This window comes from Lagenorhynchus albirostris, chromosome 19 (assembly GCF_949774975.1).
Source record: "Lagenorhynchus albirostris chromosome 19, mLagAlb1.1, whole genome shotgun sequence".
Lineage (NCBI taxonomy): Eukaryota > Metazoa > Chordata > Mammalia > Artiodactyla > Delphinidae > Lagenorhynchus > Lagenorhynchus albirostris.
In genome coordinates this window covers 6,231,874-6,244,107 of record NC_083113.1, presented here as the reverse complement: position 1 = coordinate 6,244,107, position 12,234 = coordinate 6,231,874, and the positions used below count along the sequence as shown (strand labels likewise).

General features: G+C 38.9%; 1 protein-coding gene across 2 annotated transcripts in view; it reads left to right on the top strand.

Annotated features, from left to right (window-relative positions):
• Positions 1–12,234, top strand: part of LOC132509835 (zinc finger protein 525-like) — a 293,110-nt gene that overhangs the window by 261,551 nt on the left and 19,325 nt on the right. For both annotated transcript variants that reach the window (XM_060131354.1, XM_060131353.1), the window contains exon 2: positions 2,688–2,814. In XM_060131354.1, the coding sequence (XP_059987337.1) occupies positions 2,688–2,814 (127 nt within the window). The remainder of the gene's footprint in view (positions 1–2,687; positions 2,815–12,234) is intronic.

Here is a 12,234-nt window from a genome sequence, read left to right as displayed (position 1 = left end):
CCGCTGAGCCACAAGGGAAGCCCAGCCCATTGCTTCTTTAAGAATCAGCTGTTTAATTTGTACATTTTGGAGGTTTTCCTGTTTTCCCTCTGTTTGTTATTTCAAGTTTCATTTCATTGTGGTTAGAGAAGATACTTTTTAGATCTCAGTCTCCTTAAATTTGTTAAGATTTGTTTTGTGGCCTAAGCTGTGTTTTGTGGTCTGTTATGGAGAATGTTTCATGTTTGCTTGAGAAGGATGTTTTTTGGTGTTGGGTGGAGTGTTCTGTACATGTCTTTTAGGTACAATTGTTATTTAGTGTAGTTCAAGTTCTCTGTTTCCTTTTAAGTTGTTTCCATGTGTAGATAAAACTAGAGTATTGAAGTCTCATACTGACATTTTGCTGTTGTCTCTGTTGTTTCCTTCATATTTGGGCAAGCTCTAATGTTAGATGTATATATATTTATAATTGTTATGTCTTCCTGGTGAATGGACTGTTTTATCATTAGATAATATCCTTTGTCTCTTGTGTCAGTTTTTGTCTTTATTTTTTCTGATGTAATATAGTCTCCCCTGTTCTCTTTAGGATGGACTATCTTTTCACATCCTTTCTCGGTTCTTAGATGTCTGTGTCCTTAGATTTGTGAATGTTCACAGTTCCAGCTCTCTGACACACTCTCTCTGTGTCTCTTGCCCTCTGTTTTCCTCCTGTTACCGCCTCTAATGGCTCTTGCTCAGGCACACTGTACATTGTGAAAGGCAGGTGCCCTGGCCAGCCCCCTTCACTCCACTGTAACTTCCAAGGGAATGCGTCAAGTTTCCTTCTAATCATGCTGTTTGGTGAAATAGTCTTCCTTAATTACAGTATACTTTTTTTTTTTTTTTTTTTTGCAGTACGTGGGCCTCTCACTCTTGTGGCCTCTCCCGCTGCGGAGCACAGGCTCCGGACGCACAGGCTCAGCGGCCATGGGTCCCAGCCACTCCACGGCATGTGGGATCTTCCCGGACTGGGGCACGAACCCGTGTCCCCTGCATTGGCAGGCGGATTCTCAACCACTGCGCCACCAGGGAAGCCCACAAGATACTTTTTTCCATATTCTTTTTAGTCATGATATTTAATTCTCCGAGTAGTTTTTTTTTTTTTTTTTTTTTTTTTTTCCGGTATGCGGGCCTCTCACTGTTGTGGCCTCTCCCATCGCGGAGCACAGGCTCCGGACGCGCAGGCCCAGCGGCCATAGCCCACGAGCCCAGCTGCTCTGCAGCATGCGGGATCCTCCCGGGCCGGGGCACGAACCCATGTCCCTCGCATCAGCAGGCCGACTTCCAACCACTGCGCCGCCAGGGAAGCCCTCTCTGAGTAATTTTTAACTTTACTATTGTGATAATTTTTTTCTTAGTCTCTTAAATTAATGTATAATAGTAATAATAACTTTTCTGATTTTGAGTCAGTGTTTTATGTGTGGAATACAGAAATAAACTCTGCTTTGCATTTGTTAATACCTACTATGTCAATATTGTGGTTTAAATTGTATTTATATATGGGTATTCAATAGAGATTGCAGTTAAAGGATCCTATTTTTTTCATGTTAGTACCATTTAATACAGTTGATACATTTTCATTGTTCCAAAGATGCTGAAATTCACATAAATAAAAATGATGATAAAAAAATCATGCAATAATATATCCAGAGACAACTTCTCTCGTTTCAGTTATTTGTGCATTTACCTGTGTGTCCATGAGTTGATGGATGTGCAAGTCCATGGTTTTGATAAAAGACATCAGAATTTTATAACTATGTACTGTATTTTATTGCAGTTGAAATTATATCATAAATATATTACATGGCCTTGAATTTTTCCTACACTATCCTGTTAATGGTTCAGATACTAGTAAGATTACTAACATGTTGTGTGTGTGTGTGTGTGTATGTGTGTCTGTCGGGCACACATGCCTACATCTATAATGACCTTTTACTGCCTTTCATGTTGTTCAACTTCTTTCAAGTTTTCTGGGAGAATCCTCTGGCCGTGTGCTTCCAAAGCTCTTCTGTTACTTCAGTTTTTGCTTCTTTATCTTCAGTTCAAGAGCGCATCCACCTTAATTCAAGTGCTTGCTGTATCATTTCTTAGCTCGAACTAAGTTGAGTTTCTCCAAACGTCTCTGACAGTTTTCTCCTCTGCACGATGGGAACAGATCTTTCTCTACTGAGCTACAATGTTGACAAAAAAAGTTCATATCTATAAAGCATTTAGAGTAATGCTTAGCATCTGTGAAGTATTCAAACACCTTTAGTCATTGCTGTTATTATCGTCATTGTAATTTAAGATTTTGATTTTCTTTTTAAAGCACTGTGGACTTAGTCATCTCTAAAGCCACCACTCATAGTGTAGTTTATCTAGATTTTGAATAGCACTCAGTGTGTAAGGCATAATGTAACACTTCTGGATAGAGAACTCATTGTTGAATTTTATTTATATGTATTTCATGTATTGTCCACAAAAATGAAAAATACACATTGATTACAGGTTATCATAATCTTTATGGAAAAGCATAAGAAATTAAAATTAGAGACCTATAATTTCCCCAGATATATTTATATGGATCTGTCAGAATACATACTTCAACTTGATCTTTTCACCTCTTCTCATTTTGTGTGAAAATAAGAATTCTCCTCATGGCCCCTTGGTGAAATGTGTTTTCATTTCAGGCACAGTTGACCTTCAAGGATGTGGCCATAGAATTCTCTCAGGAGGAGTGGGAATGCCTGGACCCTGCTCAGAGGGCCTTGTACAGGGACGTGATGTTGGAGACCTACAGGAACCTGGTCTCCCTGGGTGAGGATAACTTCCCTCCAGAAATTGGGATCTGCCCTTATGTATCTTTGCATTTTCCATTGTGTGCCTCCTGGGAGCCCCTGTTTTGCTTGACTGATCTGAAATCCTTGTTGATTCAGACATGGAAAGCTTCAGGATGCAGCCTCAGGAGTTTAAATCTACCTTTTCCTCTGATGGCCTGCCCACTTCATGATACATCAGGAGTTGTTCTAGAGCTTACATATATATAAAGCTCAATGGGGAACTCTTAATATACCCATTTTCCTGTTTCCTACCCCTGTGCTTTTGATTTAGGAGTTTTAGGAAAAGAGCTACGTTTCTGCACATTATACTGTTCCCTGTGTATTCAGGAGGTAAAGAGCAGGTCAGTTTTTTGAAATATTTTTCTGTTTCCATCTGTAGTCACCTCAGTTCTCAGTTGAGCAAGAGACCAGGATTCTGGAAAAGCCACAGCAAATCATGTTTCCTTCCTCTTATGTGGAGGAATTTCTGTTTCTTATCTGAATATTTTACCCACTTTGTAACAAGAGAAAGAGCCCTGGGCTGTGAAGACTGATCTGAATACCTTTGGGGATGTATCAAAGTGTGAACACAGGTCAGATCTCAGAAGCGCCGAGGGGAAGCCTCATTATTAATAGTGTTTGGAGTCTTTCCCCTCATCAGAGAGTTCTATGGGAATACAAAAATTTACTTATTATTTGAACTCTCAGAGGAAATTTTTCTTCTCCGTAACTTATCCCTCTTGTCCTTCCACGTGTAAAATGTATTCTTTCACCCTCCAGTGGTGCTGCAGCTCCACCAGAGACAAAGGCAAGGTCTTTATCATGATCTGCAACACTCTGCCATCTGGTTTCTGTGAGCTCTTGTTGCTTGAATTAGCAGAGCATGAGGTGGACTTTTTCAAAGGGGCCTCTTGCCCCCTCATCTCTCCTTCTCGACTTCATTCCATTGGATGCTCAGTTCTCAGTCCACATAGATAAGAGCCGATGCCTGCAGGCTCCAATCCCTGAACCTTTCCCAGTTCCGTCCCCATTTGATGTTTTTAGGAGACCTCATCAGAAGTTGGGAGACACTGGCTGCTCTTTGATTCCATGTGGCATCTCAGAACCTGCATGGAGCTGTCTCAAGCCCTGTCTCCCTGTTTAGATCCCTCCTGCATTTCTTCTGTTCTGCTTTGGCCACATTCTTCAGGCTTGTGTGTAACAGGGAGGTGCATTCTATCTTCTGTAATTATTACTTAGGAAAACTAAGGACAGTGGACAGGGAGATCATCTCTTTGATCCCCAGTCCTACTGAGGAGCATATATGTATCTTTCAGCCTCTTAGTTTGGCATCTGTGGCTAGAGCACATTGTTCCATCTGAAGGTTCTATGATATCTGACACACATATCTCATATTTTTTTCACTCCTGTACTGCTCTACCTAGTCTGGGAATGTATTCTCTTCCTGATTTCATACTCTTCTAAGTTTGTGTGATTTTGCCTCTGAAACTTGTTTATGAAATACAGAGAACTGGGCTCTGAAATTTTATCCAGAACCCTTGGTGTGATAATCCACCCTTCGTTAATCAGCAACTTCTGGTGGACTCTCCATAGGGTGGGTTTACTGGGTGACAGATAATTTTGAATGAGAATACTATCCCTCATATATTGTAATATTTTCCTGCTATATAGAAAATCACCACTTAAAGCTATAGTGAAGTGGTCTGCATATTCTATGATATGAGATAGAAAGTATCACCAGAGCCTGGCTGATAAATCTTTCCAGGTTTTTTTCTGGTTTTGAGCAGTGTCACAAAAGCCTGTCTCAAGGGCACTGTGATAGTGGTGTTCACATGTACTATGCCCATCCCCTTTCACCCTCAGTAAACGGTGAATAGGAATTTCTCCTCAGGATAACATTGCCCAAGTTCACATCCTCATATTTGTGAGGCTGTTGTGTAAACTGTTGTTGACACCATTTTGGGGTCACCTGTGTGCTATTCTTTCTACATCAACAGCTAATTTTGAAACATCTAAATTAGGGAATTTATGAAGTGCAGTGATACCTTCAATCTGAACCATAATTCGTTTTGTTTAGTAGACTGCCCTTCCCCCACTGAGTGGTTCTGATACTCCTGCGGAACATCACTTGACCACATACACAAGAGTTTATCTCTCACGTCTCTGTTGTATGCCACTGGTCTCTCTCTGTCTTTATGCTAGGACCGTACTGCTTTGGTTAGTTTAGGTTTCTAAGAATTTTGAAATGATGGTGAAACCTCCAACTTCATTCTTTTCAACCTTGGTTTTGCTATTGAGTGTCTTTTGAGATTGCATTTGAATCTTAGGATGGATTTATGTGTTTCTTCGAGACACAGTATTGGGATTTTATTAGGGATTGTGTTGAATCTGTTGATCACTTAGGGTAGTGTTTACATACTGACAATATTTCTAATCCATGAACTTGGGATATCTTTGCATTAATTTGTGTCTTTTCAAATATTTTTCAGCTGTGTTTTTAGTTTATAGTGCATATATCTTCCCTTCTGTAAAGTTTTGCCAAGTACTTTATTTTTCTGATGGTATTGTAAATGGAATTGTTTTCTGAATTTCCTTCTTGATTTTTTATTCTCACTGTATAGAAACAGTATTGATTTTTGTTTGTCAATTTTATATATTGTCATCTTTCTGAGTTCATTATTTCTATCAAATTTTTGTTTAAGAATCTTCACGGGTTTTTATTTATTTTTTATTTTTTTGCCGTGCTGCACGGCTTGTGGGATATTAGTTCCCACACCAGGGATCAAACCCAGGCCCCCAGCAGAGGAAGCATGGAGTCCTAACCACTGGACCACCAGGGATTTCCCCAGGGTTTTTTACTTATTAGATCATTTCATTTGTCAAAAGAGATAGTTTTGCTTCTTTTTGCTATTGGAATTGTTTTTATGTCTTTTTCTGCTACCTACATGTACTTGCTAGGAATTCCAGTGATTTTTTTTTAGAAATACTGAGTGTAACTGTCCTTGTCTTTTTCTTGATCTTAGAGGAAAAGCTTTAAGTCATTCCCCATTGAGTATGATGTTACCTGTGGACTTTTAATACATGTCCTTTACTATGTTGAGGTCATTTTTTTTCTATTTCTGGTTTACTGAGTGTTTTTATCATGTTTTTAGCATTTCCCCATGAGGACACCTCTGGTAATTGGGAGGCTTCTTCCAGTTCAATCTCAATGCAGTGTAAGAAGGAGGTGGGGAGTCACAGGCCAGGGGATTGTCATGAACTTTCCTACATGTTTTGGTTTAGTGTTTTCAGGATAGGCAATTGCCTGGGTGCTCCCACTGTTTTTTTACTGGTTTGTAGAGTTTTCCCAAATTCTTTTTTGTTCATTGTTTTTAACTTGGCTTCCTCATGGCTGTAATGAGTGCCTGTGGTTTACTCTTCTGTTGACATCACTCCTCATGGTTTTGTTTTTCTTTGCAGAGTTTGTGTTAAGAAATTTAATGATCTGATTTTCAGTATTTAGAGAGGCCAGCTAAAAGAACACTGTCATGTTTAATAACAAGGAGTGTTAACATAAACATTTTATATACCAACTTATGTAATCTATATTTTAGTTAGTAACACTTTTCGCTTTCTTTGCTTACTTAACTATTGTGATCCTATCCTGAAATTGCTCAGGCTTTCTCAAACGCTTTCTGCTATCTTTGTTTCCCCATACAAAGCCTGCTCACCCAGCCAGGAGATCTTCATTCTGAAATCAGGATCTCCCTACTTTACAGTAGTGTTGATCTGATTACTTTGTTCTGCACGTGTGTGTACAGAATAGACTGGTCCGTCTCCTTCTGCTGCTCTTCTCCTGGTTTTTTCTTCCGCTTTCTGCTAAGAACATTATTGCACCATCTCCTTGAATATTGTGTATGTTCTTATTGAATATGTGCATGGAAATACAGCTGTTGGAATTTGATACCTTGCATAGCAAATAGTGTAATAGATTTAAAGTTAGTTTATTTCTACAGTGTTTAAATCTCTTTCAGTTCTTCCCATACTCATAGTATAACTCCCATAGTTAAAAAACTCTGTGCTCCACTCAGGCCCTTTCTCAGTCCTGACCTTTCCTTACATGGTACCTTGATGTGGATGGAAAGATTGTTATTTCCTATTTCCATGGTACCTTGATGTGGATGGAAAGATTGTTATTTCCTATTTCCATTGTTATTGTTAAGTTATTCTCCTGAACGTCCCAATTTCTGCAGCACTCCTTCACCCATCCCTCCACCTTCCACATCACTCACACTGTAAAAATAATGCCTCTTTATATATCGAACAACTGTCTCATGACACAACCTAAATCATTTTCTGTGTAGCTGTGATGACTCAGAAACCATTTCCAGGAGGGGCGGCTGAATACCCTTTGTAGTTATCCAGCTCACTTCTTGCATCTCCCTTGAAGTTTTCTTTCCCAACTCCTGATGTTTGTTGTCGTATTTTGTAATCTGTCCTCTGCTGCTGTTGGGTGGGTGGTCATGCTTAAGAGTATGTTGTCTCAGTCTGTTGGTCAAGGTCCACATCATGGTTCTCACTGCTTTCTGCGTCAGTTGGGGTCATGCACAGAAACCTGATTCCACTTTCCTTACTTAAAAACTTCTGATAACTTTCCTCAAGCCTTTCGAAAGAAACTAGTAATGTTAGACGGCTTGAAATAGTGGGGATTTTTGGGGGTTTTTTGTTTGTTTGTTTGTTTGTGTTTTTGGCCATACCACGCTGCTTGCGGGACCTTACTTTCTCAACCAGGAATGGAACCGGGCCCATGGCAGTGAAAGTGCTGAATTCTAACCACTGGACTGCCAGGGAATTCCCAGAAATAGTGCATTGTTTTTATATTAATGAATCAAAAGTGGCTTTTGTATAAAAAAGATATATTAATATTCTGGCATGTTTATTATGATGTCCCTTTTTTTGCCTTATATATTGTATGCCTTTCTTTTGCAATTTGTTGTATGAACCTAGTTAAATAAATTCAAAAATTGCTCTCTCTACATTACGTATATTTTGGAGCCAACGAACTGGATATTTTAGGGCACTGAACAGGTAGGGAGTTGTTCTATTTAATGGCTGTTAATATAACTGGAGAATATTTCATTTATTGATATTTAATTGTGATATCCAGAAGGTGGTCTTTCAGAATGTTTTATGCTTCTTCCTGGGTACATAGATTTACAGCACGTTTTTAGAAGAACATTTTGTTTTTTAAAATACTGTTTTATCATACTCACCATTTTCTCTATGCTATATTTGTTTCCCAATTGGAAACCGCCACTCCTTGAGATTATACATTGAATAAGTTAGTTTTGCATTATTTACTGTTACAATTATTTACTGTCTGTCTTTTTAGCATTCATTTCTATTTAACAAGTATGCACAATATATGTATAGTATAATATTCTTTTCTCCTCAGTTACGAGGCACCAGTATGTTTACTGCTAATTGGTATATGCTTTGGTGTCATGGTTGAAAAATATACTTTCTTTGATAGCTAACAGAAGTTTTCTCAATGTGAGTGTTTTTATCATAGGTTGTTTGAAAATTGGGTACCCAAAATTTAAGTGGAATTACCTCGATCACTTTATCTTTAGTAAAGAATCATTCCTTTTGTGTTTGTAAAGGTTTTAATATCATGGTTGGGAATTTTCATAACTCTGTTTTGTGTAAGTACTAATTTTGGTGTAATATCATGTATTTAACATGAACTATTTACTTATGAATTGGGATGAATAGGGTACTTATGGTTCTTTATATCTTGTAGATATCTCTCACTTACATGTGATCAAGAAATTACAACTAAATGCAAACACTGATAGAGCAGAAGTATTCCAAACACTGATATTGGGAAGACATGAAAAAATCAAGCCTTTTTACCTCAGGGAAATCCAGGAAAATGAACATGACTTTGAGTCTCAGCCAAGAGATGAGGAAAGAAATGATAAAGGAATGCCTGTAAACCATAACCAAAAGCTGGCTGATAAGAGAGATCGACATGGTAGAAGTGTTGCAGGAATCAAGCCTATTGAAAACAGGCTGGCATTAAGCTTTCAGGATGAACTGCATATGTTCAAAACTGAAGAGAAAATTGATGAATTTAATCAAGCTGACAAGAGTATCAGCATTAGTGCCTCATTTTCACCACTTCAAGGAACTTCTCCTATTGTCCAATCCACCATTTCTAATTCATATGAGAATGATTTTATACATCCTTCAGTACTGACACAAGACCAGAGTGCATGCATGGAAAGCCCTTACAAATGTAATCAGTGTGGCAAAACCTTTCATCAGGGCTTAAATCTCACTCAGCATCAGTTGATCCATACAAAAGAGAAAATACTTAATTGTGATGTATGTTGCAAAGTCTTTAGTCGAAATTCAGACCTTGCAATTCATCGAACAATTCATACTGAAGAGAAATCTTACAAATATAACGAGTGTGGCAAAACCCTTAATCATGCCTTGCAGCTCACTGGACATCAGATAATCCATACAAAAGAGAACTTATATAAATGTGATGTATGTGAAAAAGTGTTTAGTCAAAGTTCATACCTTGCAGTTCATCAGAGAATTCATACTGGAGAGAAACCATACAAATGTAATGAATGTGGCAAGGTCTTTAGTCAGAATTCATACCTTGCAAAACATCGCAGAATTCATACTGGAGAGAAACCTTACAAATGTAATGAGTGCGGCAAGGCTTTTAGTCAAAAAGGAAACCTTGCAAGTCATCAGAGAATTCATACTGGAGAGAAACCTTACAAATGTAATGAGTGTGGTAAGGTATTTAGTATTAGATCAACCCTTGTCAGTCATCAGATAATTCATACTGGAGAGAAACACTACAAATGTAATGAGTGTGGCAGAACCTTTTATTTTGGCTCACACCTCATACAACATCAAATCATCCATTCAGGAGATAAGCCATATAAATGTGATGTATGTGGCAAAGTCTTCGGTCAAAATTCATACCTTTCAGTTCATCGGAGAATTCATACTGGGGAGAAGCCTTACCAATGTAAAGACTGTGGCAAAATCTTTAATCACAGCTCAAACCTCAGGAGACATCAGATAATCCATACAGGACAGAAATTATGTAAATGTGATATATGTGGCAGAGTCTTTAGTTATAATTCGTACCTCGCAATTCACCGGAGAGTTCATACTGGAGAGAAACCTTACAAATGTAGTGAGTGTGGCAAGGTCTTCAATCGGAATTCAAATCTCGTAAGTCATCAGAGAATTCATACTGGAGAGAAGCCTTACAAGTGTGACGAGTGTGGCAGCTGCTTTAGTCGAAAAGCATACCTTGCAAAGCATCAGAGCGTTCACACGAAAGCGAAACCTTACAAAGATAAAAACTGTTGAAAAACCTTTGCTTAGATCTCAACTCTCACTACATATCAGGTAATAAACACAAAGGGGGAATCATATTAACGTGATATATGTGGGAAGGTCTTCACTCAAAATTGACACTTGGGGCTTCCCTGGTGGCGCAGTGGTTAAGAAGCCGCCTGCCAATGCAGGAGACACAGGTTCGAGCCCTGGTCTGGGAAGATCCCACATGCTGCAGAGCAACTAAGCCTGTGCGCCACGACTACTGAGCCTGTGCTCTAGAGCCCGTGAGCCACAACTACTGAGCCCGCATGCCACAACTAGTGAAGCCTGTGTACCTAGAGCCCATGCTCCGCAACAAGAGAAGCCACCGCAGTGAGAAGCCTGCTCACCACAACGAACCAGTAGCCCCCGCTCGCTGCAACTAGAGAAAAGCCTGCGTGTGGCAGTGAAGACCCAAGGCAGCCATAAATAAATAAACATTTTAAAAATCCTTAAAAAACAAAACAAAACAAAATTGACACTTTAAATTCATGGGAGATTCATAGTGGAGAGAAGCTATGCACATGTCATGAGTGTGGCAAAGCCTCACCATCACATAATCTATGCTGGACAGAAAGTCTAGAAATGTATTGAATTTCTCAAAGTCTTCAGTCAAAATTCATACCTTAAGGTGCACCGAAGTTTCATATTGGAAAGCTGCCTGACAAATGTGATGAGTGTGAAAAATCCGTCAGTGTACTTAGAAGCTTATCTTACTGTCAGGTAAGCCACACTGATGACAAACTTTAAGCAGGGGTTTTAGCAGCTGTCCACGTCTTAGGCTTCACTGTTCACATCTTAGCCTTCATCGGGTAGGTGTGTTTAGTATGACCAGTCCTTAGACAAGGAAGTCATTCACCAAAGAATTCATTCTGGAGATTACCTCACAAATGCCATGAATGGGCAAAACCTTTACTCAGGGCTCACATCCCGCCAATCATCAGATAATCCATACTGGACGGAACATTACAGATGTACCGAATGTGGCAAAGTTGCAAGTTAGTGCTCACTTGTCACTAGATATTGGAATATTTATCCTGGAGAGAAACCACTCAGATAATTATGTGTGTGGTAAGGATTTTACGCAAAAATCACAAGATGGGAAGGTACTGGAACTATCCCTTACTAATGCAACTAGTGTGGCAAAACCTTTACCTTGAGTTCAAGCATTTGGCAACAGTGCAGAGTCCACTGAAGAGAAACACTAAAAATGTATGAGCAGAGGCTTTATCCTGGCTGCACAATTCACCAGACTTCTCAGCATGTATCTTTGAGAGGAACCACACGAACTAATATGTGTGCTAAGGCTTGTACCCAAAGATGGAGTTTCTGAAACAGAGGATTTAGTTTGGAGAGCAACGTTTCAAATGTAATGAATGTTGTAAAAGTTTTCATCAGGTATCTACACCTTCAGTGTAATGATAAAATTCATACAGGTCGGAAACTATAGAGATTTACTGAACATGGAAAGAATTTGATGAAACGATGTGTCCTGAGGTTTCACCACAGATCTCATATGAGGGATAATCCTTACAAATGTAATGAGTTAGGTAAATTTTTTGCGCCATTCTTAAATCAGCCTACATATCAGAGAATCTATACTAGGAATAAGTGTTTCTCCAGGATTAATGTGAGATTGTTATGTACCTTAGAAACATTACAAGTCACAGTATGTTAAAAATTATGAAATGGTATGTATGTGACAGGAAGAATAACGTGCGAATGGCCAATTATCTTCACTGTAAATATTCTATTAATTGAATTTTATTGAAAAAGCCACATTACTATTTATGCCTTTCAACCTGAAGTTTGAAGTCTGCTGATCTTATGCCTTCATTACAGGCCTTTGATGATTGCCTCTGGGAAGGAATCAGTAACATAAGGGGGCCAACTTCATTAGGTGTGGTTCATTCACATCTGTGTTCCCTGGAAAAACAAGGACCCTGAATTACCAAATTCAATAGTTGTGAATTAGCAACAGGGAGGAGCAGAGAATAATATAAAACTGCCTTGACTCATCATG